Raw genomic sequence first — 25,496 nt, 5'->3', positions numbered from 1 at the left:
ACCGGTAAATAAACCTTTATTTATAATCTGCAACATGTACAAACAGCTGAGAAACAATAATCAAAATAAGTATGGTGCCAGTATGCTGTTTTTTTTCATATATATATATATATATATATATATATATATATATATATATATATATATATATATATATATATATATATATATATATATATATATATATATATAATAGGGCTGCAACTAACGATTAATTTGATAATCGATTAATCTGTCGATTATTACTTCGATTAATCGATTAATAATCTGAGAAAAGAGACAAACTACATTTCTATCCTATCCAGTATTTTATTGAAAAAAAAACGCATACTGGCACCAGACTTATTTTGATTATTGTTTCTCAGCTGTTTGTACATGTTGCAGTTCATAAATAAAGGTTTATTTACCGGTAAAAAAAAAAATAAAAAAAAAACTTCTTTTTTTTTTTTTAAAGCCTCTGCGCATGCGCATAGCATAGATCCAACGAATCGATGACTAAATTAATCGGCAACTATTTTTATAATCGATTTTAATCGATTTAATCGATTAGTTGTTGCAGCCCTAATTTTTATATATATATATATATATATATATATATATATATATATATATATATATATATATATATATATATATATATATATATATATATATATATATATATATATATATATATATATATATATATATATATATATATATATATATATATATATATATATATATATAGACACTACCGTTCAAAAGTTTGGGGTCACCCAAACAATTTTGTGTTCGAGCCTTCATTTCTAAGAACAAGAATAGACTGTCGAGTTTCAGATGAAAGTTCTCTTTTTCTGGCCATTTTGAGCGTTTAATTGACCCCACAAATGTGATGCTCCAGAAACTCAATCTGCTCAAAGGAAGGTCAGTTTTGTAGCTTCTGTAACGAGCTCAACTGTTTTCAGATGTGTGAACATGATTGCACAAGGGTTTTCTAATCATCAATTAGCCTTCTGAGCCAATGAGCAAACACATTGTACCATTAGAACACTGGAGTGATAGTTGCTGGAAATGGGCCTCTATACACCTATGTAGATATTGCACCAAAAACCAGACATTTGCAGCTAGAATAGTCATTTACCACATTAGCAATGTATAGAGTGTATTTCTTTAAAGTTAAGACTAGTTTAAAGTTATCTTCATTGAAAAGTACAGTGCTTTTCCTTAAAAAATAAGGACATTTCAATGTGACCCCAAACTTTTGAACGGTAGTGTATATATATATATATATACATATATATATATATATTGCTTATATACCTTTATATTTATATATATAATATATAACGTTACTTTACATGCAGTCGGCTTTCGACACTCGAACACATTTTTGTTTTCATCCCAATGTGGCCCCAGGGCAAAAGGTTAGGACAGCCCTGGTCAATCGTATCCAACATATGTTATTGATGGTTAGGCCTTGGCGGAGGTCATTTCTTGTATTGATTTACAGTAGATTGCTGCCTATTCAGTGGTTTAGCATGACATTTTTTCTCATTTAAAGCCAACTTAGATAGAAAGTGCTTTGATGGCACTATCCACAGGGGGGGGGGGGCTATGAGTCCAGCAGAGGCACTCAACCTTTTCAAGCAGGAAGACACTTTGTGAAGTGGTGTCCAAGTAGTAAGAGTGGAAGTTCACATCACATTCTTGGAAATGTACCTGCTGCTTGCTATTTTGGACCTGACACAGTTGAAGGCACTAACCTTATTCTGAAGGAAGTCCACATAGCCAATGGCCTCCTTGAACTTTCCAGAAGCTTCTTCAAAGCGCTTGTCTTTCAGCAGGAAGTTGCCTTCATCCTGCAGCAGCATGACCAGACGTAACATCTGCTGCCAGTCCTTGTCCTGCCTTTCATCTCCTACTCTTCCTGGGCCAACATCCTCCTCCTCCTCCTCCTCCTCCTCACTGCCACCATCCTGCCTCTCCAGCTTCTTCCAGTACACCTCCTTCTCCTCCCAGTACTTCTCCTTCATGCGCTCCGACAAGGTCCTCAGCTCTCTGTGGACCAGGGAGGCCAGCGTGGGGTCCAGGTGGGCCACCATCTTGAAGTCTCTGCGGGCTTCTTTCTCGTTCCACACGGCAGCATGGGCCTTGGCACGCTTGTAGTACCCCTTCACACAGTCTGCACACACACACACACACACACACACACACTTGTAGTACCCCTTCACACAGTCTGCACACACACACACACACACACTTGTAGTACCCCTTCACACAGTCTGCACACACACACATACACACTTGTAGTACCCCTTCACACAGTCTGCACACACACACACACACACACTTGTAGTACCCCTTCACACAGTCTGCACACACACACACACACACACACTTGTAGTACCCCTTCACACAGTCTGCACACACACACACACACACACTTGTAGTACCCCTTCACACAGTCTGCACACACACACACACTTGTAGTACCCCGTCACACAGTCTGCACACACACACACACACACACTTGTAGTACCCCTTCACACAGTCTGCACACACACACACACACACACTTGTAGTACCCCTTCACACAGTCTGCACACACACACACACACACACACACACACACACACACACACACACACACTTGTAGTACCCCTTCACACAGTCTGCACACACACACACACACTTGTAGTACCCCTTCACACAGTCTGCACACACACACACACTTGTAGTACCCCTTCACACAGTCTGCACACACACACACACTTGTAGTACCCCGTCACACAGTCTGCACACACACACACACACACACTTGTAGTACCCCTTCACACAGTCTGCACACACACACACACACACACTTGTAGTACCCCTTCACACAGTCTGCACACACACACACACACACACACACACACACACACACACTTGTAGTACCCCTTCACACAGTCTGCACACACACACACACACACACACTTGTAGTACCCCTTCACACAGTCTGCACACACACACACACACACACACTTGTAGTACCCCTTCACACAGTCTGCACACACACACACACACACACACACACACACACACACACACACACACACACACACACTTGTAGTACCCCTTCACACAGTCTGCACACACACACACACACACTTGTAGTACCCCTTCACACAGTCTGCACACACACACACACACACTTGTAGTACCCCTTCACACAGTCTGCACACACACACACACACACTTGTAGTACCCCTTCACACAGTCTGCACACACACACACACACACACACACACACACACACACACACACACACACACACACACACACACACTTGTAGTACCCCTTCACACAGTCTGCACACACACACACACACACACACTTGTAGTACCCCTTCACACAGTCTGCACACACACACACACACACTTGTAGTACCCCTTCACACAGTCTGCACACACACACACACACACTTGTAGTACCCCTTCACACAGTCTGCACACACACACACACACACACACACACACACACACACACACACACACACACACACACACTTGTAGTACCCCTTCACACAGTCTGCACACACACACACACACACACACACACACACACACACACACACACACACACACACACACACACACTTGTAGTGTAGTGTGGACCCCGACTTAAACAAGTTGAAAAACTTATTGGGGTGTTACCATTTAGTGGTCAATTGTACGGAATATGTACTTCACTGTGCAACCTACTAATAAAAGTCTCAATCAATCAATCAATACCCCTTCACACAGTCTGCACACACACACACACACACACACACACACACACACACACACACACACACACACACACACACACACACACACACACACACACACACACACACACACTTGTAGTACCCCTTCACACAGTCTGCACACACACACACACACACACACACACACACACGCACACACACACACACACTTGTAGTACCCCTTCACACAGTCTGCACACATATACGTGTATGTATGTATAATATATATATATATATATATATATATATATATATATATATATATATATACATATATATATATGTATATATATAAATATATATATATATATAACTTTTAGTCTATCCTCTCTTAATCTAGGCTGAAACAAGCACCAGCGGGTGATGTTGTCTTTTGTTATTGCTTTCTATTGTTGCTTTGTTGTTATTGTATGTTGGTATGTCCCCTATCAATCCAAGTTACACCAAGCACCAGGGTGGTTTTGGTTCTCTTTCTCCCCAGGGTTTCCCCTATACGTCATTGATCGTGGCAGCCCGCCAAGGCGAAATAAAAGCCGCCACACCTAAAAAGAGGTAGTGTTTTTACATGAAAACAAATGAAAGTAATATCATTTATGAATTGATATACAGTATATATCAGGGGTCACCAACCTTTTTGAAACCAAGAGCTACTTCTTGGGTACTGATTAATGCGAAGGGCTACCAGTTTTGTACACACTTAAATAAATTGCCAGAAATATTCAATTTGCTCATTTTACCTTTAACTCTATGTTATTGTTAATAATTAATGATATTTACACTTAATTGAACGGTTTAAAAGAGGAGAAAACACGAAAAAAATGACAATTAAATTTTGAAACATAGTTTATTTTCAATTTCGACTCTTTAAAATTCAAAATTCAACCGAAAAAAAGAAGAGAAAAACTTAAAAAAAGAATTTATGGAACATCATTAGTCATTTTTCCTGATTAAGATACATTTTAGAATTTTGATGACATGTTTTAAATAGGTTAAAATCCAATCTACACTTTGTTAGAATATATAACAAATTGGACCAAGCTATATTTCTAACAAAGACAAATCATTATTTCTTCTAGAATTTCCAGAACAAAAATTTTAAAAGAAATTCAAAAGACTTTGAAATAAGATTTAAATTTGATTCTACAGATTTTCTAGATTTGCCAGAATAATTTTTTTGAATTTTAAATCATAATAAGTTTGAAAAAATATTTCACAAATATTCTTCGTCGAAAAAACAGAAGCTAAAATGAAGAATTAAATTAAAATGTATTTATTATTCTTTACAATAAAAAAAAAATACTTGAACATTGATTTAAATTGTCAGGAAAGAAGAGGAAGGAATTTAAAAGGTAAAAAGGTATTTGTGTTTAAAAATCCTAAAATCATTTTTAAGGTTGTATTTTTTCTGTAAAATTGTCTTTCTGAAAGTTATAAGAAGCAAAGTAAAACAATTAATGAATGTATTTAAACAAGTGAAGACCAAGTCTTTAAAATATTTTCTTGGATTTTCAAATTCTATTTGAGTTTTGTCTCTCTTAGAATTAAAAATGTCGGGCAAAGCGAGACCAGCTTGTTAGTAAATAAATCAAATTTAAAAAATAGAGGCAGCTCACTGGTAAGTGCTGCTATTTGAGCTATTTTTAGAACAGGCCGGCGGGCTACTCATCTGGTCCTTACGGGCTACCTGCTGCCCGCGGGCACCGCGTTGGTGACCCCTGGTATATATATTTAACCCATTACTTGCGCACTATTGACTAGAGAGGCACCGAGAATTCTGCTGCCAAAAAAATACTTTTTTTATCCGCACTGCCGAAACCGGAAGTTGTGATGATGTCAGCGATACACGCCATTTTGTCTGTTGTTGCGTTTTGTTAGTTTCTTTTAGTCTGCCCCTTTTGGAATCCATCAGAATTAGACACTGGTGCTGTGGTGGTGTCTGTCCCCTCTCCAACCACATTGTTGCTGTTACCATACATACTTTTACTTGCTCTTTCCTCTTAAACCATGCTTAACCAAGACTTGGTAGGCCATGATTGTCATGTTGTCTTGTGTTATCCTTGCCTGCTGTGTCCCTTGAAAGCAAACAAAGATAAGGCAGTAAAGGTGGACTATAATCCCGAGGAGGGTCGGCTAATTCCCATAATCCTTTTGAGGAGGTGCTGCAGCTTGGTGACCACAGCTCCAAGTGGGCGAGTGCAGTGCTAACCACACGAGTGGATGTCGTCTATGGATGTGTTACAACTGGCCAATCACGCTCAGTGTGTGTGTGTGTGTGTGTGTGTGTGTGTGTGTGTGTGTGTGTGTGTGTGTGTGTGTGTGTGTGTGTGTGTGTGTGTGTGTGTGTGTGTGTGTGTGTGTGTGTGCAGTAGTTGGAGCGACTCCAACTGTAAAGGTTGTATGCAGAATGTTTATTACTGCTCTCATGTGAGGAGCTGTCCATCATAGTTTGTCCTTACAACATGAGGCCCTACACTTCCACTTGTTTAAGGTTTAAGGCTAGTTATGTGTGTAAACAAGTCTCGTCCATCCATCCATCCTCTTCCACTTATCCGAGGTCAGGTTGCGGGGGCAGCAGCCTGAGCAGAGAAGTCCAGACTTCCCTCCCCCCCACTTCATCCAGCTCTTCCCGATGGATCCTGAGGCGTTCCCAGGCCAACTTGTCTTGGGTCTTCCCCGTGGTCTCCTACCGGTCGGACGCGCCCTAAACACCTCCCCAGGGAGGCATTCGGGTGGCATCCTGACCAGATGCAAGAACCACCTCATAATGGACTGCAATTTGTGTATGTCTAGCTTGTGTGCTTAGCTGTTGTGTAGCTGCTGGCTCTACCACAGGGGTGTCAAACGTACAGACACTGCCCACAAAATGGTTGAATTCAGCCCGCAGGATGGGTTTGCTAAATATAAAAATGAGCTGCATTGTATTATTCAGCCCTTTGAGACACTTGTGTTTAAGGACTATATAAATAAACGTTGATTGATTTATTGAAAGAAACTGCTGTTCTAAGTGTGTCCACTGGATGTCGCGATAGCAATTCAAGTGTAACCCACGTCACACCTGCGGATTGGCTGCTGCTACTCCTTGCAGCGCAGGTGCAAGCAATCAGCGACACCTGTTGTGGCTAGCAGCAGGCTAATGCTGTAGCAACACAATACTTTGTTTAATTGTAAATTAAAGATAAATAATATGTATTTAAGTAGTTAGAGTTCCATGCAGCGCCCGTAATTGGTTGACAGCATGATGTGCACCCTGAACTCCATTGTAAAAATGTGTGTTTCTACTTTGTTGTTTGTTCTATTTTATGCTTAAGTCTAGCATGTTCACATTGGTTACATTTGTACCTACGTTGACTTTAGTTTGTGTCATTTGGACAATTGTTTGGATTATCCATCCATCCATCCATCCATTTTCTACCGCTTGTCCCTTTTGGGGTCGCTGGAGCCTATCTCAGCTGCATTCGGGAGGTAGGCGGGGTTCACCCTGGACAAGTCGCCACCTCATCGCAGTGTTTGGATGATGTTATATTGTAATATTTGACTGATGATAAATGAATGTGTTGTGGCAGTTGTGGATTTCATCAATGTGGTGGTTGCTTTTCCAAACACATCTTTAATGAACTGCCAACATGAAAATGCTGAACAGGAATTGCTTAAAGTTAAATACAAAGTCTGCCTACTAACTCACCAGTGCCTCCATGGAAATGCCCCCCCCCTCTACCTCAAAGAACTGCTCACCCCCAAATCCTGTCCGCTCCGGACAGACTGACCTCCTCCAACCTCCGAGGACAAAGCTCCGAACTATGGGAGACCGGGCTTTCTGCTCCGCTCTCCCTGACCACCTGAGGGCACCACAGACTGTGGATGCTTTTAAAAAAGGCTTTACATTTTCCTGAGGGAATTCTCCTGAAGGAATCAATAAAGTACTATCTATCAATCTATCTAAAAACCCTTCTTTTTAAAAAAGCCTTTTTTTTTAGATATATGTGTGCTAGTTCTAGCTATTAGGCTGTTCTAGTTTTTTTTTTTTTTACTATTTATTTTACTTGCCTGGGGCAGCTATTTGTGGTTTTAGCGTTGTTTTGTTTTTGTTTTTTTGTTTTTTAAATGCACTGTAGCACGTTGAGGTTGTTTGCTCAATGTAAAGTGCTTTTTACAAATAAAATCTATTATTAGGGACCGCAATGTCCCTTTGGGACAGAGGACCCTATTGAAATTGTAAGGTTTTATTATTATTTTCTGTATTATTATTATTATTACACCGCCGCCTCTTTGAGCTGTAATTTGACCCCCTTAACATGCTTCAAAACTCACCATATTTGACACACACATCAGGACTGGCGAAAATTGCGATCCAATCAAAAAACCTAGCCCCAAAACTCAAAATTGCGCTCTAGCGCCCCCTAGGAAGAAAACAGACAAAACTGCCTGTGACTCCCACTAGGAATGTCGGAAAGACATGAAACAAAAACCTCTATGTAGGTCTGACTTAGACCTAGATTTCATTCACTAACATCCTTCAGTAAAAATCAACAGGAAGTTGGCAATTCCCCTTTCAAAACAAAATATTAGTAAAAACAGTCACCTTTGCCTCTTTGAGCTGTAATTTGACCCCCTTAACATGCTTCAAAACTCACCAAACTGGACACACACATCAGGACTGGCAAAAATTGCGATCTAATAAAAAAAACCCAAGCCCAAAACTCAAAATTGTGCTCTAGCGCCCCCTAGTAGGAAAACACAGACAAAACTGCATGTTACTTCCAGTAGGAATGTTCTTCATCGTATGGGCAGCTGTTTTCCGGCACCCGGACCTGAGGCCGAGGGTCTATGCCTTTTACCACCCCAGGCCCGGGGGGCCCTCCCGTTCATATGTCAGGACACACAGAAGTGAGCCAGGTCACCGAGCAGTCATCCAGGTCCGCCAGGCCACGCAAACCATTAGGAGCACGATAAATCGGGCAACGCAGGATCACGCGGTCGGCAGTCTGCTCCTCCGCGCCACACTCACACGTCGCGTTAGGTGCTAAGCCCCACTGGAACATGTTTGAGCGAAAGCGACCGACACCAGTTCGGAGGCGGTTAAGCCTCACCCAGGCCACTCGTGGTAGTGAGAGGCCTGGTATTGAGCCGGTGTCAGGTATGAAGTCACGGAGTCTGGAGGAGATGGTATGCTCCAGGTCCGTGCTCCATTTGTGATTCGCCCAGTGAGCCGCCCTGATGTTGTTGTCACTGCATTGCTGCAGGAGCTTCAGGGCGGCTGGTACCAGTGGGTCTCTGGAGGGGAGGCGGGGCGTTGGCTCTGAGGAGAGTGTGAGCCTTTCATGGAGCAGGTGGTTCTCATCCATGTTTGCCCGGCCCGCCAGAGTTGCTACAGCACCTTGGCGACGAAGCTCAGCGGGTTGGATGCCTGCTAAGATGGGCAGTAGCTCCACAGGGGTGGGGCGCAGGCATCCAGTGATAACACGCAAGGCTTCGTTGATCGGGACATCAAGTTGTTTAGAGTGAGCACTGCGCGCCCAGACAGGTGCGCAGTACTCAGCAGTTGAGTAGACCAGGGCAAGTGCTGCTGTTCGCAGAGTTCTTGCCCCGGCACCCCAACCGGACCCGACCAACCGTCTCAGCAGTGAGCAGTGAGTTTCTTGCGTGTTGCCAAGAGGTGTTTACGGAAAGTGAGCGACCTGTCCAGGGTGACCCCAAGGTATTTAGGGTCAGGACGAGGGTCTTCAGGTGTAGGACGAGGCCGGCATAGGGTAAGGGAAGCCCCATCCGGCTTCCGCACCTCGAACCTGATCTCACGATCCGCTTCCCAATTGTATAGGTGGAAAGCTTGTGTCACCGTCTTGGATTCGCTGAGCTTCAATCTCCAGTTATGGAGGTAAGCCACTAAAGTCTCCATGTCCTGGCTTAGAGTTCCCTCCAAGGCCTGCCAGTCCCTGTCGGAGTGCAGCAGCGCGAGATCGTCTGCGTATGCGAACCTCCGTGAGACTGTGGCAGGCAGGTCGTATGTATAGATGTTATACAGGAGGGGAGCCAGGACAGATCCCTGGGGGACGCCATTTTTCAGGCGCCGCAACCTGCTTTTATCTCCGTTACGTTAGTAGGAATGTTGTAGAGACATGAAACAAAAACCTCTTATGTAGGTCTCATTTAGACCTACATTTCATAAATTGACAACCCCCAGCAAAAATCAACAGGAAGTTTGCAATTCCCCCTTCAAAACAAAAGTTTTGTAAAAACCGGTCACCTTTTTTCAAACATTATCTCCTCTGAGCGCGTTTGTCGTGTCGGCTTCAAACTGGCGCAGGAGAGAGATTGAACCCTTCTGATTCAAAGTCGACGAAAGAGTTTTAATTACTGCTCCGGTTTTGATTTTACGTGCCGTCAAAGTCGGTCCCGTCCATCGCTGCTTGCAGCTTTAATTATTATTATTCTGTTAATATGGGGTCTCTACCTTTGTGTTTGTCCAGCAGCTGGCTGGCGTGCTCGATCACATGGTAGTACTCGTGCAGCTCCAGCATGCACTGGCAGTAGTTGAGCTCCAGGGGAAGGATCATGCGTGCCAGGTTAATGTAGTCCACGTGGCCCGGCATCTCCTGCACACACAGCCGCATCATCCGACACATGATGAGCTCGGTTGAAACGCTGTACAGAAAAGTGTCTTCCATCATCCTCTCATCAGCACTCACCCTGGACTGGACCGTTTTCAGCAGCAGCACGGCCTCCTTGTACTTGCTGGCCGCCTCCCCGAATCTCTGCAGCTTGACCAAGGTGTTGCCCTGCGAGTGGAGGACGGGCACCGTGCTCAGCTTCTCGTCCTTCTCCATCATCCAGGACTCTCTGTGGTAGGACATGGGGTCTCCCACCTGGTGCGGCATTCAAAACATGTCCCATGCTCTCCTCCATGTGTATCTATTCATCTTCTCACCTGCAGCAGCTCCATGATGAAGATGAGAGCCTGAGGAGTCCTCATCAGCTCGTCCAGCTCTGGGAAGCCGGTGGAATGATAGTGGAAGAGGTTCCCCATGCCGCACATGTGCTTCTGGCCCTCCAGGGGGTCTTTGCCTTGAGCGATCATCCGCATCCCCTTTGACACCATGGGGTACAAACCTGTGTGCTGCACCACAAGAGGAGCCTCGTTGGTACCGTGCATGTAGGCAATATTCTATTTCAATACTTTTCTAAATAAAGGGGACCACAAAAAATGTCATTGTTGTCTTTATTTGAACAAAAAATGTTAGTGTACATGAAACATATGTTTATTATTGTCATTTAGTCCTTAAATAAAATGTTGAACATACTAGACAACTTGTCTTTTAGTAGTAAGTAAACAAACAAAGACTCCTAATTAGTCTGCAGTAACATATTGTGTCATTATTTTGTACACAATATAAGGGACAAACTGTAAAAATTGATTATTAATCCACTTGTTCTTTTACTGTTAATATCTGCTTATTTTCTGTTTTAACATGTTCTATCTCAGGAGTCACCAACGCGGTGCCCGCGGGCACCAGGTAGCCCGTAAGGACCAGGGGCCGTACTTATCAAGCTTCTTAGAATTACTCCTAAGAAGTCTGCTAAGAGTTGACTTAAGAGTAAATAAATTCTTCGCTGAAAGCTGCACTTTAAAGTTAGTTATCAAGCGTCTTACTCACACTTTCAGCGAAGTGTAGGACTGAATCTTAAGCGTCACACTCAGAGCTGAATTACGACATTACTATGTGCCGTAAACGCAATTTTAGGTGACGTCATTTCTGTGTCCATAGAAATGACCAATCACGGAAGGGAATCCGTTGTCTAAGAATAAAGAAATATCTTGGAAATATTTAAGTGGACAATGGGAGTGTATATTTTGACAATAAACTACAAAATAATACAAAACAAACTAGTCCCCGCCGGCACTCACGCTACCGCTCCCTCTCTTCTCTCGCCCACACACTCACTGACGTCACTCACCTCACGGCCACACACATACGCTACTGTCATAACATTTTCTTTCCAATTCATTAATTAGGCAACTAATTTGAAACTGGTGTGGGTGGCTCTATATATACTAGCCCACTGCAGACACATGCAGAAATCAACAAGGAATCGAAAAGTATTAAATCTGTGACAAAAATAATATCCGCTCTGTCTAAACGATACCGTTTGATCAGCTGCTCGTCATAAAAAAAACAAAACATTGTTCCGTTCCCTGAACGTTCGCGCACGTCTCTCTCGCCTCAGTGCCATCCCCTGCTGGCAACTCCTAACCACTTAAGACACCTCTGAAGGTCTCTTAAATATCGTATATTAATAAGTACTTATTTACTAGTGTGACAGTCCTAACTGTCGTGCGGGTTCTCAGGACCATCCAGGGAAGACATTGTCGTGAGACTTCTTTATTCTTTCAATCACAGAGTCTTTTGCGTGCTTTTCAGCAGCTGCCTTTTTTCTCACGTGAGCACACGAATGGTTTCCTCCCGTCCGCCATCTGCTTTTCAGCAGCACGTCGCCGTCGTTTGCGTGGTAGCAGAGGATGGTTTCCTCCCGTCCGCCCTCTTTCTCCGTCTCCTCCCTTGATGTTCACGTCTCTCACTCTTTTATACGGTCCGAGAGGGTGATTGCACTGTCCACAGCTGCGCGCTCCACGCACCTTATGCTGATTGCGGCGTCGCTCCCAGCGCGCCCCGCCTTGCCGCTCGCTCGTCCACGCCTCCTCACCGCCATCTTGGAGCGGGCGCCGTCGGTCCGCCGGCCCCGCCTCCCCACAACTAGCAAGCTGGGGCCGTACTTATCAAGCTTCTTAGAGTGCCATTTTACACTTAAGTCCTGAGAATTTGCGAAATTTAGTCCTACTCTCAAACTTAAGAATAAAAGCTTTTTATCAACGTTCTTAAGTGTAAGAATCACTCCTACTCTCCACGATATTTAAGAGACCTTCAGAGGTGTCTTAAGTGGTTAGGAGTTGCCAGCAGGGGATGGCACTGAGGCGAGAGAGACGTGCGCGAACGTTCAGGGAACGGAACAATGTTTTTGTTTTTTTTGATGACGAGCAGCTGATCAAACGGTATCGTTTAGACAGAGCGGATATTATTTTTGTCACAGATTTAATACTTTTCGATTCCTTGTTGATTTCTGCATGTGTCTGCAGTGGGCTAGTATATATAGAGCCACCCACACCAGTTTCAAATTAGTTGCCTAATTAATGAAGTGGAAAGAAAATGTTATGACAGTAGCGTATGTGTGTGGCCGTGAGGTGAGTGACGTCAGTGAGTGTGTGGGCGAGAGAAGAGAGGGAGCGGTAGCGTGAGTGCCGGCGGGGACTAGTTTGTTTTGTATTATTTTGTAGTTTATTGTCAAAATATACACTCCCATTGTCCACTTAAATATTTCCAAGATATTTCTTTATTCTTAGACAACGGATTCCCTTCCGTGATTGGTCATTTCTATGGACACAGAAATGACGTCACCTAAAATTCCGTTTACGGCACATAGTAATGTCGTAATTCAGCTCTGAGTGTGACACTTAAGATTCAGTCCTACACTTCGCTGAAAGTGTGAGCAAGACGCTTGACAACTATCTTTTAAGTGCAGCTTTCAGCGAAGAATTTATTTACTCTTAAGTCAACTCTTAGCAGACTTCTTAGGAGTAATTCTAAGAAGCTTGATAAGTACGGCCCCTGGTCTCGCTTTGCTCGACATTTTTAATTCTAAGTGAGACAAAACTCAAATAGAATTTGAATATCCAAGAAAATATTTTAAAGACTTGGTCTTCACTTGTTTAAATAAATTCATTTATTTTTTTACTTTGCTTCTTATAACTTTCAGAAAGACAATTTTTAGAGAAAAAATACAACCTTAAAAATGATTTTAGGATTTTTGAACACATATACCTTTTTACCTTTTAAATTCCTTCCTCTTCTTTCCTGACAATTTAAATCAATGTTCAAGTATTTTAATTTTTTTTATTGTGAAGAATAATAAATACATTTTAATTTAATTCTTCATTTTAGCTTCTGTTTTTTTGACGAAGAATGTTTGTGAAATATTTCTTCAAACTTATTATGATTAAAATAAATAAAAAATATTCTGGAAAATTAGAAAATCTGTAAAATCAAATTTAAATCTTATTTCAAAGTCTTTTGTTCTGGAAAATCTAGAAGAAATAATGATTTGTCTTTGTTAGAAATATAGCTTGGTCCAATTTGTTATATATTCTAACAAAGTGCAGATTGGATTTTAACCTATTTAAAACATGTCATCAAAATTCTAAAATTAATCTTAATCAGGAAAAATACTAATTATGTCAGATAAATTTTTATTTTTTATTTTTTTAATTTTACATGAGTTATTATTTGTACAAACATGGTGCAAAGTAATTCATGATTTGTTAAAAAAAAATGTTAGTGGCTAGCTAGTTAAAATGGGATATTGTGATTTCACAAGACTGTCTTAGAAGTGATCATTTGAAAATGTTCAATTTGAAAAATGTGCACTTAGAGAAAATGTAAAAATAAAGTGTTGCATATTGATATTTATCTGTTTCTATATATATTTAATGTGAGAAATCATTAAGATGATCAGTGTTTCCACAAAGATAAATATCATTATTTATTAATAATAACATAGAGTTAAAGGTAAATTGAGCAAATTGGCTATTTCTGGCAATTTATTTAAGTGTGTATCAAACTGGTAGCCCTTCGCATTAATCAGTACCCAAGAAGTAGCTCTTGGTTTCAAAAAGGTTGGTGACCCCTGTTCTATCTACACTTCTGTTAAAATGTAAGAATCACTTATTCTTCTCTTCTTTGATACTTGACATTAGTTTTGGATGATACCACACATTTAGGTATGGATCTGATACCAAGTAGTTACAGGATCATACATTGGTCATATTCAAAGTCCTCATGTGTCCAGGGACATATTTACTGACTTTATTAACATAATATACATTTTTAAAAAAGGAAAAAAGATTTTGTGAAAGTAAAGATATCGATGTAATCATAGTAGTATCAACCAGATACGCTATTGTACTTGGTGGATGTCAGGTGTAGATCCACCCATGGCATTTGTTTACATTCAGGCACGCTAGCTTTTGTTAGCGGTGAGCTATTGTATCCTCCTACGGTGTGTAGTGAAGCATGTTTAGCTATTCCTCATCCTCCAGTGATAATGTTAGTTGGAAAAAACTTACCTTATTTGTCACCATGGAGGCCAGGATTAGTGATTTAGAAGTAGCTAAAACACTGTGGATGGATGTTAGCTGCATGTGTTAAAGCAGCTCTTCCTGAGGGTGTTTCAGTGTTATAACTTCACCTTTATCTTGACTTTTTACACCAAAATGCGTCCATTCTCCCTTTTCTGTCTACACACTGTGTCTGCTTGTAAGTACTGTGTGTGTGCGCGCTGCCCAACATGCTCCTCTGCTCCTAAAACCAGCAATGTCACCACGTGACGACAAGTCGCCATGCCCGTTATAATAAAAAAAAAAAAATGGGGAAGCTGTACTTTTCAAACAGAGTATAGTACCCTTTTTGATTCATTAGTATACTATACCAGTACTGGTATCATTTCTGCCTATCTAACCTCCGTGTGAGTGTGTGGTTGAGTGTGTGTGTGTGTGTGGTGTCACTTACAACTGCATCGCACCAGAACTCGGCCACCTCTCCGACGCGCATGGAGGACAGCAGTGTCTCCCAGACTTCCATCTTGAACATCTTTCCCACAAAGAGCTCCGCCGGCCTGGCGGCCAATCGGCTGTCGTCGATGACGGTGCGCTCAAAGTCGTCCAGCAGCGTCTGGAAATGGAAAACCACCTGAAGAGACGACAAGAAGGTTGCATCTCCATCACTTTGTTGAATTACAAATGATAGAATATCATAATAATTAGAGATGTCGATATATGCGTTAAAATGTAATATTGGAAATGATCGGTATCGTTTTTTTATTTTTTTTTATTTTTTATTAAATCAACATAAAAAACACAAGATACACTTACAATTAGTGCACCAACCCAAAAAACCTCCCTACCCCATTTACACTCATTCACACAAAAGGGTTGTTTCTTTCTGTTATTAATATTCTGCTTCCTACATTATATATCAAATTATATCAATACAGTCTGCAAGGAATACAGTCCGTAAGCACACATGATTGTGCGTGCTGCTGGTCCACTAATAGTACTAACCTTTAACAGTTAATTTGACTAATTTTCATTCATTACTAGTTTCTATGTAACTGTTTTTATATTGTTGTACTTTCTTTTTTATTCAAGAAAATGTTTTTGATTTATTTATCTTATTTTGCAAAATTTTTTAAAAAGTACCTTATCTTCACCATACCTGGTTGTCCAAATTAGGCATAATAATGTGTTAATTCCACGACTGCATATATCGGTTGATATCGGTATCGGTTGATATCGGTATCGGTTGATATCAGTATCGGTAATTAAAGAGTTGGACAATATCGGAATATCGGATATCGGCAAAAAGCCATTATCGGACATCCCTAATAATAATAAATAGAATCCAAAGGAGTAATGGGGTTAAAATCTCGTCATCACACAAATACAAATGCATATATATATATATATATATGTATATACTGTATGTATACATTATATATATACATATTTATTTATTTATTTAATTTTTAGAAAGAATAACTTTAAGATAAAAATCATACTTTTTAAATCTTTCAGAATAAAGTTGTATTTATTGAAGAAAAAATTGAAATTGTAATTCTTTGAGACACTTTCTTTTAATGAAAATAAATTATTTTACAAGAATAAATATTTAATATTTCTGTCCAGAAAAATATTGTTTGACAAGAATTAAATCATATTTGATTTTATTTTAAAAAGTCACAACTTTAGTGAAAAAAGTACCTTTCCACGGCAAAAGTAATTTTTTCGAGAAGAAAATTCATATTTCACAAGACTTAAATTGGGTTTTTTTTTCTTAGCTAAAACAGACGTTATGATGATGGATTCTCACTTCTCTCTTCGAGTGTCCAGTGTCCAGAAAAGCACTAAATAAATCTAATCTATTATATCAAAAGAATAAAAGTTTATAATTTCTGTAAACGTCAAACTATATTATAATAATGAGGGTTCATTATTTCTAGATAATAACTTACAAAAATACAGTTGTATACTTTTTTTTTTTTGGAAAGAAATCCGACTTTTTGAAATATGAAAGATTTCAGAATAAAGTTGTACTAATTCAAAAACAATTTTATGTAATGTTTTCAAGAAAAAAAAGTAATTATTTCACTTGAATAAATATATATTTTTGTAGGAACAACTGTTATTGTTTAATGAGGAAAATGTCATATTTTTATATACTAAAATAAATTACTTTACTGAGGAAAAAGTACCCTTTCAAGTAATTATTTTTAGAGAAGAAAAGTCATAATTTCAAAAGACCTAAGTTGCTGTTTAGCTAAACAGAAGAATAAAGTTGTAATAATTCTGTAAAAGTCAATCTACTATTTTATGATAATGATGCTGTATTGTTTCTAGAATTGTTTTGTGAGAATAAAGTGCTTTTCAAAGAAGTATTCTTGGAAGAAAGGGGTTTTGTTGAAGCGAAAAGGTCCTAACTTTGCAAGACTTAAGTTGTATTTTTAAGGAAAAAGTACATGTCTTACAGAGTAAGGGTTACGTTTTTCAAATAACAAAAAAATATATAAATAAATAAATATATATATATTAAGGCTGCAGCTAACGATTATTTTTCTATCGATTAATCTATAGATTATTTTTTCGATTAATCGGTTAATCTATAGATTATTTTTTTCGATTAATCTATAGATTATTTTTTCCTTTTGCCGATTATTTTTTTATTCAAAATGAAGATGAAAAAATAAATGTAGGCCCGTTTTTTCAAAAGGCATGGCTTTTATTTACAAAAAAAAAGAAGTATGGCCACTCAGTCAACATTGACAACAACATGACTAAATATTCTGTAACAATGTAAACATTTAAAACTTTTAACATTTAACAAAATTAAAAGTAGCTTATTTGCTTTTTAATGTGCAAATATAAAAGTCAACATCCAGTGCAAATCTTAATATTCTGCAATAGTATAAGCATTTCAAAAGTAAAAGTATTGCTTTTTTTGCTTTAAAATGTACAAAAATAAAGATAAACATCCAATACAAAAAAGTGCAAAACGAAATATTCTGTAACAACAGTGTAAACATTTCAACAAAAGTGAAAGTATTGCTTATTTGCTAAAATGTGCAAAAATAAAGATAAACATCCAATACAAAAAAGTGCCAATCTAAATATTCTGGAGCACTGTAAACATTAAGTATTGCTTTTAAAATGTGCAAAATAAACATCCAGTCCAACACAGTACACAATAACCAATTCTACTCATTCCAGTGAGTGTCTAACAGTTGTAATGAAGAAAGGTTAGCATGTCTACATGCTTTGGTTCTTTTCTTGTTTATAATATTCCCAGCAGCTGAAAAAAGGCGCTCAGAAGGGGTCGATGTGGCTGGAACTGAGAGCTAATTAGCCTTCACCTCAAGCCAGGATTGCGAGCGAGCTGAGCTGCAGTTTAAGTTTCTAGAAGGTCAACGGGCTCATAGTGATGTTACTAGTAGTTGACTGGGAGGTGTTTATTATCATTTGGGGAGAGTCTGCTGCCTGATGCTCACCTGCTAAACACCTATCTGCTCCACGCTGAAGCGATGACTACATGCGCTCTGAATACGCACTGCTGATTGGCTGATAATGCTGCGTGTGTACCAATCAGATGGTTGTGTGGGTGGGACAATGCTGCGTGTGTACCAATCAGATGGTTGTGTGGGTGGGACAATGCTGCGTGTGTACCAATCAGATGGTTGTGTGGGTGGGACAATGCTGCGTGCTGAGACAGAGGCAGACGGAGCAAAGCAGCTTGTTAAGACTTTAGCTTAGAAACTCGTTCGGTACACCCCCGTACCGAACCGAAAGCCCCGCACCGAAACGGTTCAATACAAAACACGTACCGTTACACCCCTAGCAGATACAAATGACACATTCATGTTTTTGTGTAATGATGACAACGTATGCTCGCGCGGACGATTGACTAGTTGATGGTTTTCTTTTCAAATGTTCGTTTATAGCCGTTGTGCTGCTATGATAGGCCATTTCCGCTCGACACAGTGTGCATACAACAACATTATTAGGCCGTTTATTGAAATACTCCCACACTATTGGCATGCTTTCCCCCCCTCGCTCGCACCGCTCGCATCGTCTTCTTTGATCGTCTGCTTTGCGCTTCGCCATGACGGTAGTGTGACGTCATTATGCGACGCGTCGACGCACAAAAACGGCGTCGACGTATTTACGTAACCGATGACGTCGACTACGTCGACGCGTCGTTTCAGCCTTAATATATATATATATATATATATATATATATATATATATATATATATATATATATATATATATATATATATATATATATATATATATATATATATATATACTACCGTTCAAAAGTTTGGGGTCACATTGAAATGTCCTTATTTTGGAAGGAAAAGCAAAATACACTCTATACATTGCTAATGTGGTAAATGACTATTCTAGCTGCAAATGTCTGGTTTTTGGTGCAATATCTACATAGGTGTACATTTCCAGCAACTATCACTCCAGTGTTCTAATGGTACAATGTGTTTGCTCATTGGCTCAGAAGGCTAATTGATGATTAGAAAACCCTTGTGCAATCATGTTCACACATCTGAAAACACTTTAGCTCGTTACAGAAGCTACAAAACTGACCTTCCTTTGAGCAGATTGAGTTTCTGGAGCATCACATTTGTGGGGTCAATTAAACGCTCAAAATGGCCAGAAAAAGAGAACTTTCATCTGAAACTCGACAGTCTGTTCTTGTTCTTAGAAATGAAGGTTCGAACACAAGTAGTGTATATATATATATATATGTATATATATACTGTATATATATATGTTAGGGATGGGAATCTTACAACAGCTCATAATTGGAATCGATTCTGATTTTTGAGGTGATGATTCCATTCAGAATTGATTTTTGATTCAAACCAATTTTGGCAATGTACTGTAACATTTTTTGGAGTAAAAATGATGATCAAACCTTCACAATTTGCAAAAGCTCTTATTTGTTGCTGACTTATGACGTGTACGTGCAGCGAGTAAGTACGGGAACGACCTAAAAAAATGTTTTGTTATTGTCTTTTAAAAAATAATACATTTTTAAAAATATGTATTTTAGGAAACTATGAATTGAAATAAATAATAATTGTGATTGGGACGTAAATCTCTCTTCTTTTTTTTTCTTTCCAGTGCAAATGTTTTTAAAGCATTTTTTTTAACCAGAATTGAGTCAAAATATAACTAGAAAAAATTATATTTTTAAAAAATAATTTATTTTTAAATATATACAAAATATATATATATTGTTGAATAAACACATCTGTCTATTATTAGGATAATTGTGCAAGTGTACCTAATGTTGTGGCCCTCTGCGTGTATGGATAGCATGACAGGCTGTGTAGAATACACTAATATAAGACTATTGAGAAGGGGCTCAGCAGGGAGGTCTGACACACGCACACACACGCACACACACACACACACACACACACACACACACACACACACACACGCACGCACACACACAATGCTTCCCCTGCCATGCCAAATGTGTGTCACAGTATCCAGGCCGTGTGCCAGTAGCTGGATGTGAGCAGAATAAGGACAAAAAGAACACATTTGCTGCAGCAAATGTTTGCTGGTGAGTTGCAGACAGCTAATGAGACTCCCTGATGTCATGAATATTGCATCTAATTGAACGCAAGTCATGAATGAATGTGTGATGTAGTACAATGTGTCATTATGTCGCCACTACCTTGGTCCCAGGTGGGAAGTGAGGCAGAGGGCCAGTGCCTCCAGACAGAATCTTCTTCTTCACCCCAGGGTGCTTGAGAAGGTACGTCTCCTCCATCGCCTTCTTCCTTCTGGACTTCTGGGCCAAGAGGGAGCTGAGCGTGGCGCGACGCCTGGTCGGATGCTCTCTGACAGATGGCAGGATTAGGATGGATGCCTTAATCTGAGGAGCTAATCCCTCCAGTCTGCTCTTCCCATTGGAGGAAGGATGACCAGCTGAGGCTCAGGTGACAACAGCCAAAGATCATTCTGGAACAGGAAGTCACTTTCAGTCACTGGACACAACATTAGGTACACGCAGTGCTATTTCTGGACAAAAATAAACATATTTAATGAGAAACATTATTAGAAAAAGCTAATATTGGTGAAATACAGTATGGTATCAAATTGTATTTGTATTTAATCCAAAGAGGTTTATTGGGTCTTCAAAGAAATGTAAGCTCTTTTAGAGAAAAAGAGTGAAGGTTTACAAGAATTATATTTGCATTTTTGCAGAAAAAGAGTCTATATATAAAAATCTAGAAAATGGAATTTCTCTCAAGAGAAAGGGGCTTAACATGGAAATAAACTAGTAAGTTTCTAAGGGCAAATATACAAAAAAAGGAGTATTAGGGCCACTCTTAAGAGAAACAATATTGTACTGCAAGAACAAGGTCATGGATAGTTAGTCTGTGAAAGAAAGAAAGAAAGAAAGAAAGAAAGAAAGAAAGAAAGAAAGAAAGAAAGAAAGAAAGAAAGAAAGAAAGAAAGAAAGAAAGAAAGAAAGAAAGAAAGAAAGAAAGAAAGAAAGATGCAACATTTTAAATGCATAAAAATCAGCAGTACTTTGAAAAAAAAAAAGACCATAAAATCAGTGTGACCAAGTTGGAAGGATAAATTGAAGAGTATTTTAAGCACTTTTCATGGATGGCCTGACTTCAGTAGTCAGTCCACATGATTGACCTTTAAAAGCTTTAGAACAAACTGTTTGAATGGAATTATAATCCTTCATTCAAAGGAATAAAGTAGCTGTCTTTTGAGAATTAACTTGCATTTTCCAACAGAAAAATGTGTAATTATGCCAGAATAAGGTCATATTTAATTGAGAAAAATTACAAGTCGGGGCAGCACGGTGGGACAAGGGTTAGTGCATGTGCCTCACAATACCAAGGTCCTGAGTAGTCCTGAGTTCAATCCCGGGATCGGGATCTTTCTGTGTGGAGTTTGCATGTTCTCCCTGTGACTGCGTGGGTTCTACTCCGGCTTCCTCCCAACTCCAAAGACATGCACCTGGGGATAGGCCCCTCCCACCTTCAAAGACATGCACCTGGGGATAGGCCCCTCCCACCTTCAAAGACATGCATCTGGGGATAGGCCCCTCCCACCTTCAAAGACATGCACCTGGGGATAGGCCCCTCCCAACTCCAAAGACATGCACCTGGGGATAGGCCCCTCCCACCTTCAAAGACATGCACCTGGGGATAGGCCCCTCCCACCTTCAAAGACATGCACCTGGGGATAGGCCCCTCCCACCTTCAAAGACATGCACCTGGGGATAGGCCCCTCCCACCTTCAAAGACATGCACCTGGGGATAGGCCCCTCCCAACTCCAAAGACATGCACCTGGGGATAGGCCCCTCCCACCTTCAAAGACATGCACCTGGGGATAGGCCCCTCCCAACTCCAAAGACATGCACCTGGGGATAGGCCCCTCCCACCTCCAAAGACATGCACCTGGGGATAGGCCCCTCCCACCTTCAAAGACATGCACCTGGGGATAGGCCCCTCCCAACTCCAAAGACATGCACCTGGGGATAGGCCTCTCCCACCTCCAAAGACATGCACCTGGGGATAGGCCCCTCCCACCTTCAAAGACATGCACCTGGGGATAGGCCCCTCCCAACTCCAAAGACATGCACCTGGGGATAGGCCCCTCCCACCTCCAAAGACATGCACCTGGGGATAGGCCCCTCCCACCTTCAAAGACATGCACCTGGGGATAGGCCCCTCCCAACTCCAAAGACATGCACCTGGGGATAGGCCCCTCCCACCTCCAAAGACATGCACCTGGGGATAGGCCCCTCCCACCTTCAAAGACATGCACCTGGGGATAGGCCCCTCCCAACTCCAAAGACATGCACCTGGGGATAGGCCCCTCCCACCTCCAAAGACATGCACCTGGGGATAGGCCCCTCCCACCTTCAAAGACATGCACCTGGGGATAGGCCCCTCCCAACTCCAAAGACATGCACCTGGGGATAGGCCCCTCCCACCTCCAAAGACATGCACCTGGGGATAGGTTGATTGGCAACACTAAATGCTCCCTACTGTGTGAATGTTGTCTATCTGTGTTGGCCCTGTGATGAGGCGGTGACTTGTCCAGGGTGTACCCCGCCTTCCGCCCGAATGCAGCTGAGATAGGCTCCAACACCCCCCGCGACCCCGAAAGGGACAAGCGGTAGAAAATGAATGGATGGAAAAATTACAAATCTTTAAAAACAAAAGTTGTGATTCTTTAAAAATAAATAGGAATGTAATTCAGAACAGTAGGTCATATTTTGCAGAGAAAAAATATTTTCCTTATCAAAATACCTTTTTTTCTACTTCTTTATACTTAAAGATTATGAGAAAAACATTTTTAGGGCGGGAAAAGTTGATATTTGCCTTGAAAAAGTTATTTTTGAACAGTAAAGTTGTGCTATTTTTGAAAAAAATCAGAGCAAACGAGTGAAAGTTTACAATAATTACATTTGCATTTTTGCAGGAAAAGAGTCAATGTGGTTGAAGAAAAAATGTGACAATTCACATGACAAAAATCTAGACAAATAGAATATTTATTTCAAGAGAAAAGGGCTTAACATAAAAATAGACTAGTCATTTTACAAGAGCAAATATACAAAAAAGGAGTATTAGGGCCACTCTTAAGACCAATAGATAACTTTTTACCTGCATCGTAGTCACGTCATGGATGGCAGTGAATTTCCTTCAGCTCAACCAGGACAAAACAGGTTTTAGTTAAATGTTCTGAAAGCCAGAGGGAGAAACTTTTACCAAAATGACAAGATTTTCAACCAACACAGTCCATAAAAAATCTGGGTGTGGTATTTGACTCCCAGCTGACTTTTGTCCCACGTGTTAAAAATATTTTGTTATTATCTTAAGAAGATAGCCAGAGTCCGCCCGTTTCTCTCTCTCAGGCTTTTATTTCCTGTCCTTTAGACCAGTGGTCCCCAACTACTGGTCCCGGTCCATGACACATTTGCTACCAGGCCGCAAAGAAACATGAAATAATTAAAATAACATTAAAAAAACGACTGCATTTTCACCGTCTTAACTTTGGCCTGTCCCACTAGACACACCATTTAGCTGCTTTATAATAAAAGTCCTCATAGGAAGTTGTTGTAACTTTGTGACATGTTACTATGCACATTCATCAACATATACAATATACATGTGACAAAGGCTGATTTCCATCTGCATCTCATTGCAAAGAAATAAGCTCCCACTAATTCAGCGTTATCGTCAGTTGCATTTTTCATGCACACATTTTGGCTGTATTTATCTGCCACAAGTGAAAAATAATGCCTAATAATAATAATAATAATATATTTTATTTGTAAAAAGCACTTTATTCATTGCATCTCTTTAAAACACGCTGTAAATAAATGCATATCCTCTGAAAGTATGTCCTTAAATAGCCATGAACTGGAAGATGCACTTTTTAATCAAGATACAATTAAGAAATTAATTAAACTATTTTATGGAATAATAAATGAACACCACACTAGAAATGCAAATGATGCATGTGTTGGGAAATGGATGATGGACTTAAACATTGTAGATGAAAGAGACATATCATGGAATGATATTTGGAAAAATGCCAATAAGCCCTTTAGAAGCATTAAAGGTAAGCTGACTCAATTTAAGATATTGGATAGATTGTATTTGACATCTTCTCAGCTGTTTAAAATTGGTGTAGTAGATAGCAAGTTATGTATGAAGTGTCGGGCAGCCGAGGCAACTCTTGTTCATTTATTGTGGGAATGTCAGAGAATAAAAGAGTTATGGTTGAAAACAACAAAAGAAGCAATCACATTCCTTAATATAAACATCCCAATGACACTGCAAACTTGTATTCTTGGGGATCTCCATCAATTTAGTAACGTGTCATCAAAGAGTAAAAATGCTTTTCTTTCAATATGCATAATAACAAAAAGGGTAATATTAAAAAAATGGATGGATGTTGATAGTCCAACTCATACTGACTGGTACACACACATCATACACACTGACTGGTATACACACATAATACATACTGACTGGTACAAACACATCATACACACTGACTGGTATACACACATAATACATACTGACTGGTATACACACATCATACACACTGACTGGTATACACACATAATACATACTGGCTGGTATACACACATAATACACACTGACTGGTATACACACATAATACATACTGGCTGGTATACACACATAATACACACTGACTGGTATACACACATAATACACACTGACTGGTATACACACATAATACATACTGACTGGTACACACACATAATACACACTGACTGGTACACACACATAATACACACTGACTGGTATACACACATAATACACACTGACCGGTATACACACATAATACATACTGACCGGTATACACACATAATACATACTGACTGGTATACACACATAATACACACAGACTGGTATACACACATAATACATACTGACTGGTACACACAAGCTATGGAGATGATATCAGTAGAACAAACTGCATTTAGTTTAGATAATAATGAGTCATATATTGGAATATGGGATCCATTATTT

General features: G+C 39.9%; 1 protein-coding gene across 2 annotated transcripts in view; it reads right to left on the bottom strand.

Annotated features, from left to right (window-relative positions):
* LOC133648168 (aryl-hydrocarbon-interacting protein-like 1) overlaps positions 1 to 23,957 on the bottom strand; it is a 30,299-nt gene extending 6,342 nt beyond the window's left edge. For both annotated transcript variants that reach the window (XM_062043971.1, XM_062043972.1), the window contains exons 1-7: positions 23,595 to 23,957; positions 20,632 to 20,918; positions 15,385 to 15,564; positions 10,695 to 10,883; positions 10,456 to 10,632; positions 10,221 to 10,362; positions 1,746 to 2,164 (exon numbers count right to left, since the gene is read on the bottom strand). In XM_062043971.1, coding sequence (XP_061899955.1) covers positions 1,746 to 2,164; positions 10,221 to 10,362; positions 10,456 to 10,632; positions 10,695 to 10,883; positions 15,385 to 15,564; positions 20,632 to 20,727 — 1,203 coding nt within the window. In that variant the 5' untranslated portion in view covers positions 20,728 to 20,918; positions 23,595 to 23,957. The remainder of the gene's footprint in view (positions 1 to 1,745; positions 2,165 to 10,220; positions 10,363 to 10,455; positions 10,633 to 10,694; positions 10,884 to 15,384; positions 15,565 to 20,631; positions 20,919 to 23,594) is intronic.
* Between the last annotated feature and the right edge of the window lie 1,539 nt (positions 23,958 to 25,496).

The sequence above is a fragment of the Entelurus aequoreus genome, linkage group LG04 (genome assembly GCF_033978785.1).
Source record: "Entelurus aequoreus isolate RoL-2023_Sb linkage group LG04, RoL_Eaeq_v1.1, whole genome shotgun sequence".
In the NCBI taxonomy this organism is placed as follows: Eukaryota; Metazoa; Chordata; class Actinopteri; order Syngnathiformes; family Syngnathidae; genus Entelurus; species Entelurus aequoreus.
This window is presented reverse-complemented; position numbering and strand designations above follow the sequence as displayed.